The 23,087-nt window shown below is 38.8% G+C and overlaps 1 protein-coding gene across 1 annotated transcript in view; it reads right to left on the minus strand.

Annotated features, from left to right (window-relative positions):
• Nucleotides 1-567: 567 nt before the first annotated feature.
• The window catches only part of UBN2 (ubinuclein 2), a gene marked incomplete at its 5' end in the record, with an annotated part of 35,274 nt that continues 12,754 nt past the window's right edge, over nucleotides 568-23,087 (minus strand). Inside the window, 13 exons of the mRNA XM_026040404.1 lie at nucleotides 568-1,012; nucleotides 2,017-2,106; nucleotides 2,838-3,084; nucleotides 6,405-7,943; nucleotides 8,594-8,636; nucleotides 10,030-10,080; nucleotides 13,005-13,148; nucleotides 14,810-14,923; nucleotides 15,528-15,646; nucleotides 16,892-17,021; nucleotides 17,741-17,811; nucleotides 20,987-21,485; nucleotides 22,020-22,132. Coding sequence (XP_025896189.1) covers nucleotides 963-1,012; nucleotides 2,017-2,106; nucleotides 2,838-3,084; nucleotides 6,405-7,943; nucleotides 8,594-8,636; nucleotides 10,030-10,080; nucleotides 13,005-13,148; nucleotides 14,810-14,923; nucleotides 15,528-15,646; nucleotides 16,892-17,021; nucleotides 17,741-17,811; nucleotides 20,987-21,485; nucleotides 22,020-22,132 — 3,210 coding nt within the window. The remainder of the gene's footprint in view (nucleotides 1,013-2,016; nucleotides 2,107-2,837; nucleotides 3,085-6,404; nucleotides 7,944-8,593; nucleotides 8,637-10,029; nucleotides 10,081-13,004; nucleotides 13,149-14,809; nucleotides 14,924-15,527; nucleotides 15,647-16,891; nucleotides 17,022-17,740; nucleotides 17,812-20,986; nucleotides 21,486-22,019; nucleotides 22,133-23,087) is intronic.

Genomic DNA, 23,087 nt, shown 5'->3' on the forward strand with positions numbered 1-23,087 from the left:
TAAAGCATGTGATAGGACATTACTTCATTTTAGTAACAGAAAGGGACAAGGCAAAACAGACCCAAGTGAATGAACTACAATACCCCACTTTAAAAAAAAAAAGAAAGGGAGGAGGGCAAAGGGGAAACAGGGAAGAAATGCTAGTCTGACCAATAAAACGGAAATTTCCTTTTTATGTAAGATGAAACATTTCCACTCCCTTCTGCCCTTAAATAAGACTTGTGTTAATGAACGAACAAAAGCAAGGAGCAAGGGGGTTCCCAGTAGTCTGTCTCTTACATCTCATGTACCAGGAGATCTGTTTTGAAGACAACTCTCTGGGACTAATGAGACTGCACATATATATATATATATATATATGTAGGCTCCCTAAAGCCAAAAAGCCTCATAAAGCTGGAAAAATGCCCATATCTGAAACTCTGTATCTGTGTAAGGTTAAATATAACCCAAAAGTATCCCAACACCACCTCTACTCTATACATCCTTTGGTCCGCAAACATATGCTTACACTYAGGACCTACATATAACTTTATGCTGGGCACTTAAGGAACTAAGGGGACAACTCCACCTCCCACAATGGATGAAGCCTGTTGTAGCTCCTCTCATACTTTCAACTTTTCATTGGACATCACCCAGAAAATATGTTTGTGCTGCTGTGGGTTTGACAACCAATTTTTTCAAAAAAAGCCAATCAGAGCAGATAAAAGTTTTTTTTTTCTTTCTTTTTTTTTTAGGCAAGATCAAACTACAACCAGTCTGCATGACCAGGAGGACCAGTCCTCCTTTTCCTTCTCTCTTTGATCAAGTATTGTTTTCTTTCTTCTTCCTCTCACCACAGTGCTTGGGATCAGAATATGTAAACATCGACAGAAACAGCAGCCCTGTGACAATAAGCACTTTCCCAACTGGGCACATTCTGTCAGCCAACCAGAACTGCTTCAACTCCCTTGCTTGTCCAGAAGTCACTGGTTTTTCCGCTGTACCTTAGTGTCCCCTTTACTTTGGCCTCCATCTGTAATTTAGAGACAGAAAAAGTCATGAGTCATTTTTTTTCTACCTTACAACGTAAAAGGGGGATGGGGGATTACTTAGCATGGCCAGCTTTAGCATTATCAGAAAGCCCATTGCCGTAACACCTCTCTCAAATTTAAGTTGCAGTTAAAGCACTACACAACAAAAAACACTGTAACAATCTTCTCCTAACAAAGTAGTTTTTGAAGAGTCAATCCATGGTACTCTTACAAAGAGATTAAAGATAGATAGATTAAAGATAGATAGATAGATTGCCAAACAGAGGCAATCTCGTTGTTTTCKAAGTCTCTTAGAGCAGCATCTGTCAGCTTTGGCAGCTGAGTACTCCAAGAGGAGGATGAAGAACCTGCCAAGTCACAGGTACCTCTCCTGTTTCCATATCTGGCTAAAAATAGGCAGAGACGAGCACACTGAATTACACTGTCTTCTGAAACTACATGATGTTTTTTCATCACTCTGGTTCACAAACAGGAAAAGGAAATATACTACTCCAAGTGCTTTCAAAATATATAATTTTGTTGAGAACAGTTCTCAGAGAAGACATATCTTCCATTAGAAACCATCACATTGCTCACACATGCATAAAAAAATTAGAAGAAACATCAAGCAGCTTTTACAGCCACAATACAGCCTTCATACAGGCTGTAAAAAAATAATCAGCTTAGTGGCTATGAAGTAGTAGTCTTCTGTTGGTTGAGATTAGAGGCTTGGATTTCCCAAACCGCTGCAAGTAAAGCATTACTGGGAGATTTATTGAGCTTTCTTTGCCCTGTTATCAAGGATGGGTATAAGAAGTCATTCAGGTTTTAAAAACACCACTAAAGCAGAGTTTGCACCATCTGCCACTATCAAGCCTTGTTCATGTCATCTACATCTTTTCTAAATTATTTTCCAACCTGGCAAACCTTTTATTTCAGTYTAAGGCAAAAATTCTACATTTTTCTCAAAATTAAATGGAGTAAGGAAGAGGAACACTATCTTTACCTGTGTAAGCTTGCTGCAAATGAGCAGGCAGAGGTGAGTGAGACAGTGTTGCTGCATGCTGAGCACCTGGCTGTAAACCCTTCAGTAAGTCTAAAGAGAAGAGCAAAAGAAGAAATGGAACAGAAGCAGAGAAAGTAAATACAACTTTTATGGAAATAAAATCATCTCAGTTTACTATAATAATTATTTCTTGAGATGCCTCGAGCAACAAATAACTGATAGCATTTTGATGGCTGTGATACACACTAGAAATTGATCTATTCAGGTAAGAGTAATCGAAAGATAGCATGGAACAATTTTTTTTTTTTTGTAAAATGCAGCTCTTCATAACATTTCTTAGGTAGAAAGAAAAAAATAATTAACTGATTCAGGTTAAAAACTTGAAGACTTTCTTTTAAGGCATTGAAAATAATGGACTCCCTCCTTTGGGAGGGAATTTCAGCTATGAAAATAATTTTAGAATGAGTCTCTAAGCCGTTAGTGAACTAAGGACTTTTTTGAATGATCACAGCTTTAAAATGTTTTGTTTATATTGTAAAATTTGGAGATTTTAAAGATACACACAATATATTTCCTTTTTTAAGATATGTGAACAAACCTGAAAAAGTACACACAAATACAGCTATCTACTATGAATGCAACAATGACAAAGTTAAATCTATCAAGGACAATCTATCCATTTCTTTTTWAAAATGTTCACATTTAGAAAAATAGAGTTCACATTTCATCTCCCCTATATATTTTCTGGAACTGAATTTACATTACTTAGATCTTTAGCTGCTTCCCTTCACTACAGAAGGGTGCCCAGTAGCATCACGTACTCTGAGTTAGGCTGTGGTGGAAAGCTGCTGAGGTAGATCCCGAGGTGGTTGTCACTCCGGCTGTGTCCGTCCCAAAGCCAAGCAGCTCCAGGGGAAACTGGAAGGGCACGGTGACAGGAACAAGGCCGCCCAGCATCCCAAAAGGAGCCAACGGCGCCGATGTCACGTTCTGACTGGTTACAGACAGTGGTGATGCCATGAGAGTCAGAGGCGAGGCGTTCGCCAGTAGCGATGCTCCTGCTGTTGACTGCACAAAGAGAAGAGGTGCCTTGAGATTTTAAAGCTTTCAGTAGCCTCCTCTAAGGAGGCAAGAGTCAGCTATTATCAGTTAGATAGGGTCCTTGAACTGCTTATAAATATCTATTTATTATCCACTTAGGAGCTCTTGCCACTGTTAACTTGCTAGGCAAGCACAACCACATCTCAGATTCAGGAATGGCAATGTGGTTGAACTAAGTTTTTCTTATTAGTTTTGCAGGCAATTTCCTTTATCCCCTTACTAATTAGGCACATGATCAGCAGTCAGAATTTTAAAGCAACATCTTCCATTGTATTGATAGTACACAATTAGTACACAATAGACAGATCTAAAGATCTTCAAAATTACTCCCTGACATGATTTCTTAAAAAAAAAAAAAAAGGTTTTTAAAAGCCAAAATCCATATTTAAGAACAAACCACACTTCAAGTGTCAGGCTACCAAGGTGCAGGTATACATATATATATGTACACTCATGCCTATACAAAAATGCATATAGACTACTTAAGAGYAAGAGGCAAGAAAAGTTCCCTGCTTGGAAAATTATCTGCCTTCCTTCATAAGTCACAACTAAGCTCAAAGCATTGTAATTTAAGAAGGAAAAATATTAAGCAGAATGYTTTAGCTACGATGGTTCCCAATCCGCACCATCTCCTCAAACATAAGGAGCTGCTCTGCACATTTGTGCTTAACTATTTYTTCCTCACTGAACATATCACAATTTTACATGCTACTGTTCAATTCTCACATGATCTGTTAGTTTGCAGCACAGCTCAGGTATTTTATAGGTATTTGAGTTAACAGCAGTCCTGGGCATGTATGTTTGGACACATATGCCTTAATTAAAAACAAATCTTAAGTATATTTTAATGAATATCCAAGACCATAGTGAAAAGGAGGTATTATTGAATTCTATTATAACAATTTGCAAAGAAAAAAAGCAAAGTGATGAGAACTACCAGAAAGAAAATAGTTTAAGTTTCCACTACTAATATTGTTCTTAGTGTAGAAAGCAGGTAATAGAAGTTTAGCTGCTGCTCACAAGAAAACATTAAGACATTACCTTTGAATGTCTAAAGCTACACATAGTTATATCATATATATAACTCTAAATATACAAAGATACATTTGTAGATACTCTGTATTAGCAATCTTAGGAGCTACAGCTTCTGTCTACATATAAAACAAATATTTCAACTCACACCTATAGGAGAACCTGGATGAAAATCTTTATGAACAAATTCTTATTCTTTTGCATTTAAAGATATTTCACAATAAGCCCATGAGAAATTATGATTATGACAATCATTCACTATTTAATCTTTAGTGTGAAATGAAAGAAAACAGTGTTATTTCTTCCAATTGTTCCTTTGTAAAATGCCTTAGAAAAGGAAAGCAGSTTTGTGAACATGCTCTTCCATGTCCTTGCTTACATCCTGACACAGGACAGAACTTCACTGATGGAAATTGCTTACAGAGAATGCCACAGTAAGAGTTATAGTTCAAATGCTTCCATTTATTGCAGCTACAGTAGCACCACCCTGATCATATAAGTTGGAGTCATTAAGACCTAAAAACTCTAAGACAGATTCTGCTCAAAAATACAAATACACGTGATTTCATCAAGAAGCTCTAACATGGCTTCTAAATTTTCAGGTTACTTTGGCTTTGTGTTCTAAAGATGCAGCCAGAGTAGTTTATAGCAAAATTTCTGTGAAGCTACAGTAGGAGCAAATTCATATCCAAGCAAATAGCTATTAGATAAGAAGGAAGCAAGCACACCTTTTGGAAACCCTTCCCTGATGGGAAAAACAGTTATCAGATCAAATCACCTGGTCTGACCTTCTATGTATGCAGGTCAGGATATTCTAAACTCGTGCATCATTCTTACCTTCGGGTTGATTAGCATAATCTCATTTAGAAAGGTATTACTAAGCACTTAGTGAAAAGAATATTCACTTCAGTCCTATGTTACATATTTGGAATTTGCTTCCCTTCCTTGGCATATTGTACCTTATAGCTGGTCTGGAATTAAGCTCAGTTAGCTGGCAATTAGAACTTTCAGGCATACACATTATATATATATATATATATATATATGTGTGTGTGTGTGTGTGTGTGTGTGTGTGTGTGTGTGTGTACGTATGTATGTATATATGCATCGTAGCTGGTTCAACTCTTCTCCAGGCCCTGTGTGGCACCTCTGTGGCCCTTACAGGGTATTGACTGTGTTTTCCCACTCCAAGAACCCAAAATGGGAAGGCCGTGTCAGACCATGCCAGACATCTCTTGTTTAATATAACATCTATTTAAATATAGTAGGGTGAAAAAGACACAAAAATGCCTTATGAAAGTCTTGCTCATCTGCATCAAAAGGAAAAAACAATAGCATACTAAAASAATATTATAAAGCACTATTGAAAGGAATTATCCATGTAATAGCTATGTACACTGTTAAGGGCGGGGGGGCCACAGAAAACCCACAAAAGCCATCAAACCCTCAAAAAACGCACAGCTTTTCTAATTTACTTCAGACCAGGATTCTGACTTGCAATGATTTAGCCTTTCACTTTACTGAAGTAATAAAGACAGCAGTAAGAAGTGGAAGATGAAAGCACCTCAAAATATCTCAGTAATTAAATCACCCCCTAATAAGATTGTCTTCTGGGTAAGTCGGTTTGCAAGTCTTTTAGAACAACAGTTTTAAAATACTTGTTTGGCTCGTCTTACCTTTCTAGGAAACATGCATCGATGAGCTCTTCCTTAGAAAATAAATCCTAATATACATTCATTCTTGAATATTACAGAAGATTTGTGTTATTCTAACAGATGTCTTGTACTACACCATAACCACAAAAAGCTAAACTTCAGTTTTGCGAGTTAAACATGAAGAATGGCAAGAAGTGTTCTGAAACACCTTTTGATACGAGCACTATCATTACATATAGGTATACAGGAACATATGTATCTAATAATGAAGGACAAAACTGCAGCCCCCAAAAACATGGCCACATAGCTTACATTTTTCAGTGTTTAAAAACACAAATAAACCAAAACACTGAGTTTTAAAGCACTACCATACAGAGCAGTCATTTTAATGCAGGATTCCTTGCCCCCCACCCACTTATTTCATAATCAGCTGGAAATGCCATTTCATTAGTGTAAACAGATTTCATTATTAATCTTTACATTTAGCAGAGGCTTATAAGGACTTAGTTTCAAAGCAAGCTATTTTAAGAAAGGATATTTATGAATTAAGCGTAGTAGGTATCAACACAAGATGTAAATGTAAACCCATGAGAGGCATACCTGCACACTGGCTGCTACAACTGGAGACCCTGAGGCAGAAGACGGTCTGTGTGGAGTTGACAACTGCTTAGTAGCACCCTGTGTTCCACTTCCTGCTCCCCCAGACAGACTAGTCCTACTAGCTCCACTCGAGTTAAGGTTACTGCCTCTGCTGGCAGGTACATTCATTCCAACTCCACCCAAATTATTTTTGCCAACAGTTCCAGAAGGAGAAGAGTTGGGCAATTTTGAAGAAGCCTGAGGGTTCTTTGCAGGCTGAAGGCCTGACGTGCGATTAGAGGGCAGCAAATTCACTGTGGGAGACTGCCTGCTGATATTTACACCACTGGTCTGTTTATGAAGGGGGTTGCTGCTGGAGTGACTACTCTGGGAAACTAGTGCACTTGAACTGGAAGAACTGGGTGTTGTTGCAGGCCTGGGGGATGAGGTGGACTTAGATGAAAATTTAGGTGATGCGTTGGGCTTGGGTGTCACAGAGGGCTTAGATGCAGTGGACTTGGGAGAGGCAGCAGGTTTAGGAGAGGCAGCCATGGAGAAGGGAGGCTTGAAACCCTGGGAAGAAACCTGTGACACCATAGCCTTGGCTAAATAGTTACTAGAGGTAGAGGTGCTGGATGTTGTCCGAGAAACCAGTGGGTGAGATACTTGTGAGCTGCTTCCAGACGAGGCGTTAGACAAAGGCAGGCGATAGACTACAGACTTATCTTGAGTCTTGAGGACTGGTGAGGAACAAGACAGTTTAGGATTGCTGCTTAGTTTCACCACTGGGTTGGTCTGTGATTTGCTAATAGTTGCTTGTAAAGGAGATACATATTTCTGCTGTACAGCTGAATGCTGGTGCACCTTTGTCACCTGTGTTGTTGAGGAAGAACCACTTGGGGTCTCTGAAGATGATACCATGATACTGGACTCCTTGGGTCGTTGAGAGGAGGTGGAAATAGCTGCTTGGGTTTTAGAGGAAGAAACATGGGTCTGTGARGAGGAGGAAGCAGCTTGAATCTGGCTCGACCGCTGTAGTCCTTGCTGAAGTAGTTTGGCTGGCAAAGGCTCTAAGGAAACCTTAGGATTTTGAATTGAAGATCCAGCAATAAGGCCTGAAGAGATACCAGTGTGAACTAAGTCCTGGGGTTTCTTTGGTACTGGCCCTGTGTGACCAGCAATAAGACTTGATGAATGAGGTGTTTGAGCAGGCTCTACTTTCTTTGAAGTTGCCAGAGGCAACTTACTCATGATGCTTGCCAGCTTCTCTTCCCTCAGCCCTGGGCGGGGCCTTGATGGTGGCGTTTCTACAGTGGGCCCAAGAGGTGACCCCTTGGCACCATTATTGAGAACTGCCAGAGCATCCGAAATAGAATCCAACGAGGGTGGATGGAAAGAAAGGTCTTCATCCAGCGAATCATCCAAGCAGATAGTCTCCGGAGCTGGTGCGCAGCTAGAGCTGGCTGGGGTGCAGGCGGGGGTGCTGGAACTCAGTGTTGCAGCACAACCTGAATTGACTGAAGACATACAGGTTTTCTGTTCTTTCTTTGGACTGGAGTCCTGAAAAGAAGGGGAAAACAACAAAAAAGAAAGGCTTAGCAGCCTTCCTGGAGCTGAAAGTCTTCTTTGGTATAATGTTATCATGCTGCAAATTCAGATGAAGATCTATGTTTGAATTTTCTATATAAAGGTACCTACGATACCTAGATATCTGAGTCTATCCATGTGCTAATTCAATATTTATACAAAATATTTCAATATTTATACAAAAAATCTAATGTTGCTGCACAAAGATGACTACCTCACACAGTTGAGAAWAATTTATGTGTCAAAAACAGGATAGCTAATCTGACCTCCAGGAAAAATGCTCATTGAATTTAGACAGGTTCTCAGTAGACATTACTTTGCAGTATCAGCTCACTATGCTATTCCCTTCAGCTTTTCTGATTTGAAACTTCAATGGGAATACTGTCTCTTCACAGTCTATCTTCAAAACTTACATAATTTAAACTTCCAAGTCTTTTGTATTATTTGGTTTAAAGTCTACATCAGCAAGCAAATAAACCCCTCTTGCAGCATTTCCTAAAAATACTATTTTCTGACAGAATCTTCCTGACAGAGTTTTTCCAGATCACAGGCAAGAAGCTATTCAAGTCACATTTGCAAGTGAGTCATATCACACTCTTACACTGAAAAGAAGTTGCATTTACCTTCGCTTTGGGTTTAGGTGCCAGAATCACCTTCTTTTTTGCCCTAAAACAGGAGGGAGAGAGAGAGAGATGCAAATCAGGGAGACAGAAATGCATATCAGAAGACAAAAAGATGTGTCATGTTAGAATGAGGGTAGCAGTTAATACTATCTAAACTAAAAGGATTACTACTGTGCTACAGCTWTCACACATTATCCTTGAAATAGAAATCAGGCCAAAATATCAACAAGGGTGGAGGCTGGGATAAGAAAAGAAACAASAGGCATACTTTTAATCTATTTGTCTTTCTTAGATCCCTGCAGATATACTGCATATAAAAATTCATTGAATTGGTAACAATCTAGTGTATGTTGAGCTAAAACACTTGCTTTGTCCTTYTCACAGTTTAGAAAAAACTCAGATGGAATAATTTCAACCTCCTACATTTTTAAGAGTTTGCCTAGGCAGAGGCGCTTTACTTAAAACTGAAATTACCTRTAACATCTATAAATTTCATTTTATATTGCTGTTTGTCTCCCCTCATTTGTATTACATCAAGACACAAACATCTGTGGTGGGTGCTCTTGCCCTCCCCCTGAAGTGTTTTGTTGCTTGTCAACTGTAAAACACATCCAACTTGTTTGCTGCAACAAGCAGCTAAATAAGCTTCTAGTCTTTCCTGCAGCTCCAATGAACACGATTGTATCAACTCCAGTTATGCAAGCAAAGCTAGCATTAAGGCTAGCATTAATACTCAGCTTCGAATTAGAAATTAAGCACTTCTCACCTTCCTGTCTCACTTCTATTTCYTCCAAAGGATCAACAGATTTAACACTTTACAGGTCTTGTACTTTCCTTTCCAAAGCAATCAGAAACATGCTGGGTTTTAAAAAGTATCTACCTTACTGAAGGAGGACCACTGCACAGTTTTAGTATTATGTAGAAAAATAGTCTGCTTATCTCTATCGCAAAAAGTTGCCATTTAGATGACATTCAAAGCCATAGCTAGTGACTTGAATATTGGCTTAATGACACTGGGTCCTGAGAGAGACACACAGCTGTCAGAATCAGGAAGGTAAAAYGCAGAGTCTACTGTGAGTAGGGAAATATTCTTGAAGAAAAGAGTGGGAAATATTGCAGTCTGTGGGTTCACTCCACTGTGCTGCATAGTAAATTTGAGGCATTACACTGCATTTTGAAACACTTTGACAAAAAAGACATTAATCCAAGAATGAATATCCACTGGATTSTTTAACTGAAGTGCTACAACTCAACATGCCTATGTTAAAACWTTATAAATTGGGGAACTTTATAAATATCTTCAAACTCCTAGATATGCCCCTTCTTTCCTCTCTATCCAGGAGGTGGTATGAAGATGGAAAAGGAGCAAGAACCAAGTAACGTAATGCTATGAACTACCTACAGATACTAGCCAGTGTCAGCATTATTATACTCACGGAGCAGAAGTGAGGTGATTGTGAACACTTCGGCTTTCTTTAAAAAGCATCCTGGAAGAAGGGTGAGAAAAGAAACAGAAGGTGATTCTACAGGGACAATCAGTACATGATCCCCAAGTACTCAACCACCCTCAAAGCAGATCTAAAGCAAGTTACCCGCATTGCTACCACAGTGCAGTTACAGGCAGGCATAAACAGAAGAATGTTCATTTCATAAATGACTAAGTTCACATTCAAAATACTGATGTCATTGGCCATTGGCCAAACAGAAGTCACACTATCACCTTTTCCAGCAGGACAGGAGAAACATTTCGAATTCTCTTCCCTTCTCAGAGCAGTTAATATTTCAGATACAAAATTAGGGATTTCCCTAAACTCTTCACTCGAAGTACCACCGCATTGATCACGGGCTGTTTTCCCTCATCCTCTTTCCCCCCCGCCTCTTTCCCAAGCAAGGGGATGGAAGTAGGAAACCAGACAGGAAGCTTCCTTTCCAGTATTTTGTATAAGTCGCTGTATACCACCTTTATGGCATCTATTACACTGCATACACACTTGCAGTTTACCATGGAGCCAACGGAGCAGCTCTGGGAGTGGTAAGACTCAGCAGAGTAATCCCAAGAAAGTTCACATCTTTTAACTCCAGGTTTATCAACTCCTGCTCTGGAAAATCAGAACAATTTCTGACCTGTACTTACACTGCAGCTTGGTATCCAAACGTAGTTATAACCAACCAATTACAAATGGCAACTCATTCCCCTTCCCTATTCCCAAGTAAATAGCCTAAAGTGCTATTACACAGAAACAGCCAAGATTTTCCTAGGTCAATATTGTCATGTAAACGCTGACCACTTCACTGTCTAAACAGCTTTCACCACAGATAAGKCATCCCACAGAGCTGCAACAGTTGAGAGAAAAATCCACATTTCCACAAGTCTCAAGCAAATTAATAAGAAAACATTTAAAATCTTCTTGCTATGGTTCCAATGTTTGCCATTCCACAGTTAAAACTTTCATATCCACCCTCACATCTGTTTTTTTGCCCCACCAATCTCCAAGCCTGTATTATATTACTCTCCACCACAGACTACTGAATTCTTATGAAAAAAATGTTAGGAAATGACAGGGACTTTCCTCAAGACAATTTCAGCTCACTGCTTTTAGAATTGTACATCCCTCCTCATCCTTTGTGTTTTGTCTTTTCTTTAGTCTTTTTTGTCTGAGGAATTCCAGTYACCAATAAATTATAATGCCACAGTATAACATGCACGGCAATTGCATACATTAAACAAATGTAATGGAGTTAAAAATAGTTGTTCTCATCGGCAAYTTCCAGAAAGGGAAGAAAACATTATCGTTTCTTTTTTACAGACTGGTGGTTTTACCATGCAGGGGCTGACATYTATATTCTCTTTTCTGTCTCTGACAATGTAACTTTTAACCGAATATTTATCTCCCTTTTGACCAAGTCGCTACACTTTAAGTCACTGCCTGTTTGACAAAATTACTTACCTCTTGTTGTGATTTTTAGACAGAAAACAGGATATTATGGAAKGAGCCATGCCATAAAGAATCACAGAATCACAGATTAGGGCTCGACCTGCTGGAAAGCACCTCCACGGAGAGGGACCTGGGAGTCCTGGTTGACACCAAGTTCACCACGAGGCAGCAGTGTGCCCTCGTGGCCAAGAAGGCCAATGGGATCCTGGCTGCATCAGGAGGAGTGTTGCCAGCAGGTCAAGGGAGGTGATTCTGCCCCTCTACTCAGCTCTGGTGAGGCCGCACCTGGAGTACTGTGTTCAGTTCTGGGCACCCCAGTATAGGAGGGACGTGGAGCTTCTSGAGAGGGTCCAGAGAAGGGCAACCAGGATGATTAAGGGAATGGAACATCTCTCGTATGAGGAAAGGCTGAGTGAGCTGGGCCTGTTTTCTCTGGGGAAGAGAAGGCTGAAAGGGGATCTGATTAATGTGTATAAGTTCAGGAAGGGAGAATGCAGGGAGGAAGGGGACAGGCTGTTYTCACTGGTGGCCAGCGATAGGACAAGGGGTAATGGCCACAAGCTGGAGCACAGGAAGTTCCATCTCCAGGTGAGGAGGAACTTCTTTACTGGTAGGGTGACAGAGCAGTGGAACAGGCTGCCCAGGGAGGTTGTGGAGTCTCCTTCTCTGGAGGTCTTCAAAACCCACCTGGATGCCACCCTGTGCCACATGCTCTAGGTGTGCCTGCTTGAGCAGGAAGGTTAGACTGGATGATCTCTAGAGGTCCCTTCCAACCTTGAATATTCTGTGATTCTGTTATAAAGGCTAGATAACTTAGATAAGGTACATCTTAATACATGCTCGATAGAAATCTTTCTTAGTGTTCAAAATAGTTCCTAAGTGCAACTACAAGGTAATAATCAATATGTGAATACATATTGCGTATGAAAACTGCCCAGTCTGTAAACAGTCTTGCTGGTCAACAGGAAGTGCTGTTCAAGCAACTCTTACTACTGCTTTTTCTTGAAGGCACTTTTAGAGAAAGCTTTAAAACCTGACAGAACTTCTTAAGCACACTTCTCCTGTGCAGAGAGTACCYGATATCCTAATGTGTTTTCAAATAAAGTTTTGGCAGGTATGTACTCTAGAATGACCATACATACATTATGAAATTTTCTATAAAATACATATTTTAAAGAATTTTCATGTTAAAATTCCAGCTTATAATTTTAACATGTATATCATACTGCATCTCAGACTGCTTCCAAGATGCAGGTAATGTTGCTGTCTACATCACCCTCCATCACAGGAAAAGCTTTTCAAAGCAGTCACTGCTTTCTTCATCTCAAAAAAAAGCATCATGGACATAACTAAAATCAGTCAGATGACAAAAGAATAGCTCTCCAAGAAAAACTTCTTTCAAAACAAGTACATCACAACAAGTAAGGTTCAAGAAAGTCACAGAACAGWAAACCGCTCTACAGCAGGTATCTTACCTTGCCTGCATCCAGCCCTTAGGCCAAAGTGGCTTCACCTCTGTTTCCATAAAGGTTTTGAGGTAATCTTCAGCAGACTGACTTCTATTTGGCTCTAGCTCATAACATCCCAGCTTGATCTTGACAAGATTACACAACAAAGATCTGCAGAAAGAAGCACAGAACAAATGTACAGAATGAAACAGCAAAGCTCGGCAGAAAAAAATCTGAGAAATGGAAGAACTAATGCTGCATAACTGCTGTCCGGTGGCAGTTATAGAAGGGGCTCATCTCTAACCATTCTTCTTTTCCTCCATATAATTTGCTTCCAACATGTTTATGACCTAGCTGGTATGATTTGTGYCTCTTTGATGCTGTCCCTGGTTTCTATCAGGCCTTGCAGCTCATTTATTTTTAGCTTTAGTAACTTCACAGAATCACAGAATGCCGAAGGTTGGAAGGGACCTCAGAGGGCATCGAGTCCAACCCCCCTGCACACGCAGGGGCGCCTAGAGCACGTGGCACAGGGCTGCATCCAAGCGGGTTTTAAAGATCTCCAAAGAAGGAGACTCCTCAACCTCTCTGGGCAGCCTGTTCCAGTGCTTTGTCACCCTCACAGTGAAGAAATGCTTCCTTAAGTTCCTGTGGAACTTCCGATGCTTCAGTTTGAAGCCATTTCCTCTAGCCCTATCACTGTCCACCACTGAARAGAGGCYGCCCCCCTCCTCCTCCCTCCCTCGAGGTATTTATACACGCTGATCAGGTCAACTTCTTGCATTTGTTTCAATATYATCTTTGCGAGTTTTCCTCATTCCTCAAAATGTCTTTTCTCACTTTGCTCTCAATGACTTCTATCCGAGTTAAAAAGGGAAAATGCCCAAAAGCAAGTGATGAATCCCATTCTACACCAAACTATCATTTCAACAGAATAGCCTGACAGGGATGTTCTTTTTTAGTGTCATTAAAAACCTAAAATTGCACGGAGTTAGATAATGTTTACCCTTCTGAGCCTCATGACAAGACTGAATGAAAACACAAGACTTAAATATCTCTTGTCTTTAAATATGGCTTCTCCTGGTCAAATCAAGCTATGCTAGTTACATATATCCCATGAAGCTTCCCTTTCTGATGTTTTACTATAGTCAAGATGAATAAGTATTCAGTTTTGATAAATTCAATGACATGTTTTAAATAATACTGTCTGTTCTAATATTACCTTACGTCTTCCATGGGAAATACTTAGTGGGATCCGCTTGCTAAAAAMCCCTATTTTTTCTTAAATTATCTAGATAATATTAAGATTCAATAAAAATCCACTCTTGGAAACAGAACAATGAGACTCCAGCATTTCAGACAAGAATCTTTTGCTCTCCAAAGAGAGCCCAGAATCTGTGTTCCAAGAGGATGCAACCATCACACATTTTGGATTCTGTTTTACCCAGGGACTGGGAGGTCTGCCAACATAGCACAGCCAATTTTGATGCTCTTATTGTGACAGACATCCTAACCACTCTTTGGATGACACTGCTTTGTGACAACGTTCCGAGAACGGTGCGAAGCAGCTGCAACTCAGCTTCCACCTCTTTTTTTTTTTTTTTTTTTTGCTTAAAGTAGTGATAAAAGGATTTGGCAAGATTTTCTCTTTCAAGTTAGAAGTGTGCAGTTTTCTAGCTTGCCTATTTTGTTTCAGAGCTCTCCAAAGCTTCGATGAACTGTGCTTCCAAAGAGTATTACTACTTAGAGAGTATTGTATAACAACATCCTCCTAGTGATCCCATTAAAAAGAATGGAAAAAATCTCAGTGGAAAGTAGTAGTTTTGGCTCACCTCACTGTATCATCCCAATGAAACTTTTTTCTGGGTCCTACAACCCTCTTTCCAGGCTTCTCATCATCATCTTCCTCCGATCCATTTTTCTCTCGTTCATCCTCTGCTTGTAACCTAAGTTTAGAACAATTATTTTATTTATAGGTATAAAGAACAGTCACAAACTGTTTAAGTTTGTGTTTAAGTAAGAAAGGAGTACCCAGTTGTGCAGGAAAGACAAATCTGTCTTCAGATTCTTACTATACACCTCAGGGAGATGTAGATAGTTGATTTCCCTCCCTACTCACCATCACAAGCAAAAACAGTACACTGGACGGATGYGATGATGAAATTTAGATAGTGTCTTTGCTTGGCCTCTTTCCATTTCTAAGTAATCTATTCACTTCACTATTCAGTTTCTGCAATTCTGAAACAAGCTAGCTAGGAGGGAAACTACAAGAAGTTTCCCTTAACTGAAAAAATATTCATGTTCAGTCAAGAACATGAACATGCCTGCTTCTATTGTCTATTAATCTAGCATGGTGAGGTCTCCAGTATTCTTCTCAGTTTGCAATTTCTCTCTCTCAAGATCTATGTGATGCAGATACTTTGTACAACTCAAAACTTACAGGCATGTACAAAGAAACTGGGGCATACTACTAGACTGAGCTCAGGAAATGAACAATTAGGTGATGGCTGCACTCTAGAATGATCATGCACATACTCTAGGAGCACCTACTTGGCATTCTTGGCTTGATTACGGGCCTGACARTCCTCCTGGTATTTGCATAACTGTTCAGGCATGACATTACTGACAGCCAGTTTCAGCTTTTGCAGTGGTTCTCTCAAACGGTCATCCTGGGAAGAGATAAACATCAAAATGATCCTGTTGATGCCAAGCATAGTGTATTTTGTAGAGTTCAAGAAATTATTTTCCTCTCACTCCCAAAAGACAGTATTTCCAGTACACACAATTGACTACAGCAGCAGTTTCCTACATGGTACTTGATTAAATCTGTAGGGTCCAACAACAGTATAAATATACACACACTTCTAACTTGTACAATTCAGGTAGTCTTAAGCCCAGAAATCATGAAAGGTAGCCACATACAAAGAACTGCTTCATGAACATTACAGTATGATCTCATTGAGCAACCCTTTCAAACGAAAAGAGTCAAGAAATAGAAGTGAATAAAGTAAGAAGGATGCGTTGAGGAACATCCCAACACTTGCAAATAAATAATGATTCAAATCACGCCCTCCCCCCAAAAAAATGGGGGGGTAATGAAAAAATGTTATAAAAAATGTGGGTAATGAGCACAATCAGGACTGCATATTTAGGATCATTTCTAAACACCAAAACAATATCATACACTTACCTATATGTGTTTTATATTCTCTTCCTACTTCTTCTGACTTTGCATTCTGAGTTATAGCTATAGTTTTATAGCTCTCAGAAGTAGTTATAACTATAAAACTATGTGCCATTATGTCCTGCTGCCGAATGCAGGAATAGGATGTGACACTATTCCCTCCCAAGATGCTTTTAGTCCTCTTTAGTCTTACTTCATCTAAAGAACCAGGTCAGGACACTTTATATCAAAACAGATTTTCTACTCAAGAGGAATGCATATCTATTCTTTAAAAGAAAAATTACTGTAAATGAGACAAAGTAGATGCAAAAAAATCAAAGCACAAAGACTTTGGCTCAAAAGACAAGTTAGTTCATCTAACAACCTACCATTTTTTTTCTTCTCCTTGACACAAATATTAGCAAAATGGTCTTTAAAAAAAAAAAGCATTTGTCCCAACAAGGATTAACATGGCTCCCTTGCTCTGCTACTTTAATATGCATCTTGTATCCAACTTTCAAAATGAAAACATTTCACTGTCATACACAGAAAAGTCTAAACAACTTAGCAAACACTAGTTCTCAAAATAGCCACACTAATAGGCACACAGAGAAACAGCATTTAAAACGATGTAGTAATGGATTAAAAAAAATCCCTCACTGGAGACTGCATGGCTGTTGCTCTGATCTTCTGCCCTGTCCTCACTACTATGTAAGTGACTTATGCTGGAGCTGCTCTTCCCCGCCGTTACCTGGACATTGAGGTGTAACTTCTTCAGACGCTTTATCAGTGTGTCCTTATTGCATGGCACAAAAGCCTCAAGGTGAGAGTACACTCCATTGCGGATGGCAGGATTTATCTCCTGTAACTGTAGCTCAATACTGACAAACAAACAAGAGACAGCCAACTAGTGAGGCACTCCAAGATGAAGATGACGACTGAACAAAAACCCTAAGGAAATTCTGTATGCATAACATATTTGAGCTATGCATACTAAAAAATAGCAGTTGGAGATATATTTTCAAAGGCATTAAACTAACCTTTTGTAAAGGTGAAAGTCTTGACCAATGGTGAAAGACCATTCAAAAGACTTTCAGGTACATACTTTCCTAGCAATGTTGAACACTGATATTCAAATTTAGTTTCCTTACACAATTATACATTACGTTTGAGTCAATTTTGGCAATTAGATTCAACTAATCACTTTGTTTCTTAAACACAAAACTTTCTATATCAAATGCTTTGTTGAAGGATTACAGAGTCAGAAAAATCTGCATTTTTCCTTCACAAAAGCTGAAGGCATTAAAGTATATGAAAATGGGGGACAGGAAGAAAATAATGGCAGAGTTTTGTTGAATTTCGCACACAGAGTCAAGGACACAGGGCACTACAAAACACTTCACAGTGGATAAAGACAGACAGATACTTAGGACAAGAATTATATTCATATACAAATCTCACTAGGAACTAGCTTAGGCTGATCTGTCTTCCCTGACTGTTAAAATCTTTTSTGGAACAATCTCAGTAATACCTCCTCTCCCATACTTTTCCTTTCACCCCCTTTTCCAAAAAGGGGGAAGTTGTACAGATAAGCACTTACTCCAGCAGAATATTATTCATGTCTTGTGTGAAAAATTTTTTCCTGCCTTCTTCATCAAACATCTTTGCGGCCTGAAAAGACAGCAATAAAAAGTACCCAAATGTTCATAACACATATTATCCCAACAATTTTAGTAGCTCCAGCTTTGCAGCTGTATCTATTAATTTCCAGCATTACGCAAAAACAGCATTATACAAAAAAAAATTATACTCAGTTCTTCAGAAAAGAGGTGAAGATTACTCTTCATCCCAAATAAAAGCTCCTTTTTCTAAGGCAAGCAGTCATTTTACTTGGAAAGTGCCTAGATCACTAGGTTTAGCATACTATTCTCATCAAAAAACACTGTATAAAAAAACTGGTAGAGAACTCTGTTTTAATATCTCACATATAATATCATCGATATTTTGGTACCACCGTTTGCTTAAGAACAGCAGCGTTGCCTGACAGATCACACTGTTCTCAATCCATATCCATAATAYGCTGCTTTTCTTCCTTTACTATGGGGCCTGGCCCAGTCATAACTCTGCAGTGTTCGAGACGGATCTCGACCCCAGTGCACTTTCTACAAAGGAATTATGTACACTAGAGAAATATCTCAACCCTCTTTCTGGTGCTGACCAGCATTCTCTCCATTTTTAGACGTGAGGAATGAAGGTGGAAATTGTGCCCCACTCTAGTACTTTGGTATTTTTGTCTGGACTCTTCCTGACTCTGTTTGGGATAGAAAGAAAAAAAAAAAAAAAGGTAAGCTTATTCCTGTAGATACTTCCTTTTGTTATGAGTTTTTTTTTATTTTTATTTTTTTTTCCTGGCCTCTCAGGAAGGCCAATGCAGAACTCCTTTAAATGTGACTCTATATTCCCAAGTGTGATATCATACTGAATGCCAAACAATACAGGCAGACTGCATGCTACAAGACCAATGATTCAAACAGATTTTAAAGGCTGAATAATTGTGCCTTACAGTGGTCAGTAAACTATCAGAGCTAAAAACTGCAGATAAATGATAAAAGACTTGATAAAATCCCTTTATTGCTATAAAATACTTATTGTTCTAGCTCTTTGCAACGGTCCCATTTCAATTGGAAAGGAAAATACTTTCTATCCTTATGAACTCTATATTGCACAGAAAAAAAAACAGTAGTCTTATACTTCAGAACTTATACTTTGGCCCTTCATCTTGCATGCTTTGTTATTTTAGTCATGAACATTTTTAAAGTTCCTGTAAGGACTACACTTTMTTTACTACTTGCTAAGGATATACCACATCTGCCCAAAAAATATTTGAACTTTTGTTTCTAAAAATGTAGTTATGGATGTTTTTGCATAATAAGATACCAATAAAATWGTTTGAAAGCCTTAAAACCAGTATCCTTAAGAATAATTAACATAACAATTAGTACCTTAAAGTAAAAGAAAGGGTATACACCTTGATGTTGGAGTCTTAGGAAGATGAGCTGACTGTAATATTATAATCATACAGTGCAATGTGTGGTCTTTGAAGAGAGTTACATTGRGATATTCAAAACCACATTGTTATCACTGAACTTTTTGGTTCGAGGACCATTTTATCTGGACAACTACCTTGACAATACAAAAAAAGGCCACTTTATTACTTTCCTGTTATGTACAGTATTATCTTTTGTCAAGGTATTTTACAACTGCCCATTTGGACAAATGGAAGATAGGAAAGGAGAATGGAAGGTTTTTAATCATATTCATCCAACGGTTTCCAAACATATTTTTTAAAAAAACCATTTATTTAATCATAACTTCATGGAACTAGGCTTTTTCCTACAACTTTATAAGCTTTTCAGTTTTTGTTATACTAAGAGCACTAAAGCTGTGAGCCCCATTAAGTATATGAAAAAAGTTTGCAGGAACCCTTTTCTCTTGATTTTCAGAAAAGTGCTCTACCTCACTGACAGTGTTTCAGCTGAGGACAACTTGTAGGAAGCAAGGAAGCTGCCTCTGTAGGTCAACGTGCAGTGCAGTTCTCTCCCAAATAGGAAAAGGCAGAGGGCTACTTCCAAACCTCGTGAGCAGGCTCGCTCTGCTCAGCCAGCCCAACACTTCCAGAAAACAAAGATTACAGGCAAGATTGCAGAGCTGGGATTTGCAGAATGAGTGGACTTCAAACTTGCTTCAATCTGKCTGGCTTGCTGTACCATGCAGCAGAGTCAATTTGGGTAGTGAATTAGRTAGCACTAATATTTACTGATTTTTGGCCTAATAGAGTTCTACATCTGTCCCTTCTACTAAGAAGTTCCTGGTGATTCATAGTAAAGTTAATCTGAAAACTCAAAGGTAGACAAAAACTTCTCACTTGCTTTAATAAATATTAATCCCTTGGCTACAGTTAACTCAGTACATTTCAGAACTAAAGAACACTGTAAGAAGTTTACATATAGGTAAAACAGCAACGATAACATCTAACCCACAGCAAAGCAACCTCTGCTTCTGTGTACATTATTGCTTTCCAAGAAGGTGATATGGCGAACACTTTCTCAAAGCTTAACAGCTACATTCTGTTTTGGGTAATAAGAAAACTGTTTTCTCCTGAGCAAGGACAGGTTTGTATGTAGTCTTAGAACCTGAACTATCAAACAGATTTATTCTCAATTTAATATAACATCCACAACTGAAACAAGGAGTATAGTAAGATACCTTAATACATCTGTTCCCTTTACATAAGCTATTAGAATGTTYGGAACCTAGGGAATTAATATTTTCCATTAGCATTTTTGAAAAATATTTGGATTCCATTCCAACCTTCCGAAAGGAAAGTATGACTTTTTTTTTTTCCTCTCCTGACAAATTCAGGACACTCATGTTACAGAGTCAGAACTCAAAGCATACATTGGATTATGAGCTCCAGTGGTACTCCATGTTTCTTCTCCAGCACAAATTAGAAAGCAACCATCCATTTTACCAACTGTTAATTCAAGTGAAAGAAATACTGACACTCTGCTTATGGAAAAATATTACAAGTTATTCTATATCATAGATTAAGCAGAAAACCTTATTTCCACTGGGAAATAACTCCTCAACAATCAACCTGTATTATCTCAGTGGTCACATTTGCCTCAGTCGTAATTACGTCCRTTAAGGTTAACATTAAGCTCAGTGCTACATTCTTCTAGTGCTTCAGACACTTTTTCCACAGAGGACAGCTCRGGCCCTAATTCTTCTTCCTCATTCTTTCAGATCCTTGAATGCAACCTCTTACCACTGCAGTCATACTTACTGTGCGAAGGTCTCCAATGCGCTTTTCAAGGAGCATGGGCAGACCTTCCGGGAGGGCCGGCACCTGCTTGGGTGTCATGACCTGAGAGGTGTAGGTTGCCTGAGTGACATTGCCATTTTCTCCCGACAGCTCAGAGACCGGGCTGCCATCAGAAGCGCCGTCAAGCAGCTTGTCAAAGTCAATGTCCCCCAGCATCTCCAGGGCACTTTCAGCTTCTTGCAGGAGCTCACGTTCATTTGTGCTACCGAAAATGGAGAGGACAGGATCACTGATCCTGAGGTTCAAGTCAGAGATATCATTTCCTGCGCTGAGAGAGGAAGAAGGAACTTTACTAGGGGTAGAGGTTGCAATAGTCACTGGAGGTTTTGGACTAGATTCCTTCTTCCTCATGGCTTCCTTCTCCTTCTGAAATTTACGGATCATGGCAGCCAGAGAAAGTGAGTCTTTATATAATTTCTTTTTCTTCTTTTCAGACTTGTGTGAATTTAAGGCCATTGCTCTGTAGAGAAAAAAGAGAAATCTTTCATTAGAAACCAAGCCTTTGGATTCTAATGCATGCAATCTTAAGCAAAAATATCCAGTACAATTAAAATAAATCTGAGAAAGCTTACRTATATAAATATATATAGATGTGATATATGGCAATAGTCTGAGGATGGAAGCACAAAACTTGTCACTCGTGATTCCAGGCTGTTCAATTTTCTGTTACATTTTATATAGCTAAGGCCAAGTTTGTTTATTCTTAACTTTTCAATTTAAACATGCTGCTAAAACACTTCAAAATTTATCCGTCTCCCCAGTGAAGGTATAGCTTGCTTTAAGTGTTACATAGGTTAAAAAAACTTATCTTGACTGCTAGAAATTTGACATACATTATCAACATTTATGTTACTCAAATTGGGCACTTTTCCCTAAATCCTATTAATTAGGTCTGAAAAAACCCCTTTATTCTAAAGAGCTATGGAAACTTTGCTATGGTGTGCAGACAAGCCTCACATACAATTAAGAAGCCCATCTAAGGAAACAAACGTACCCCAGCTGCTTAGGAACTTTCATTTTCCGAGGTTTCTTCTCCTTCTCCGCCTCTTCATCCTTCCGCTTGCGCTTCTTCATTCCACGATCTTCACTTTCTTTCAACTTTGCTATCTGCAAAGCAGACCAAATAAAGCACAACTTTTTTTTTCCCCCCCCTTCTACAAGTTTTCTTTTTTTATATAGCAAAATTTCCTTTCCCTACATTTTCTGATTCAAAGCTGACATTACCATAGGAGAGCATAGGGGAAAGGAAGGAAGGAAGGAAAACGACAAACAGGTAAGCAACTGTCACCTCTTCATCTCTAGAAGACCCAATACCTTCCTTGTGCTTTCTGATTCTAACTACAAACTTTTTATAAGGAATTATTTAATTTTTGTTTTTACAGTCATGGAAAGTATCTTATGTGAAATGATAAACAGAACTGGATTCCCAAGTAACAACTGAAGTTCCAAACAAGCCTTCATTGTTAATCTTACTAAACAGTTATTTTATTCAGAGTTTGCAATAATAAAAATATTCTCCAGATTCTAAAATTATCTACTATATATAAAAACAATCTAAAATGCAAAAAGCACAGAGAAAGAGTTCAAGGAACATCATGTTACTTGAGACTGTCATATGCAAGCTCTTATGCTTGCATTGACCATAACTTCTGGAAGTATACAAATACAGTAAGAGAGACAGTTTATAAACATTTAAAGTAAATCATCTTCTAAATGAAACTGTATTTTAAGAGGTATTTTGTGTTAAGTGTTATTCTGCATATTAGGAATAAAACATGCAGATTTTAGTAAGACTATAAATGCAGTGTTGGAGCATTTTCACATTTTCTTCTTACATAAGAAAATTCCTGTAAAATCTAGGCACTCCCTATCACTTCTTAAATTGGACAGACATAACTYGTTTGACTGCCTACACAGACGCCTCGCCTTACAAACCCAAATAACCGGGGCACAACATGAGCTATTTCCCCACAAAAGAGAAATTGCTACAGAAAAATGCTGGCCTCATTCTGTTCTCAACCTCCTTATTTGAGAGCTTCTAATCATATCAGATCTTTCCCAA

The sequence above is a fragment of the Nothoprocta perdicaria genome, unplaced genomic scaffold, assembly GCF_003342845.1.
Source record: "Nothoprocta perdicaria isolate Ctin4 unplaced genomic scaffold, notPer1 scaffold_256, whole genome shotgun sequence".
Lineage (NCBI taxonomy): Eukaryota > Metazoa > Chordata > Aves > Tinamiformes > Tinamidae > Nothoprocta > Nothoprocta perdicaria.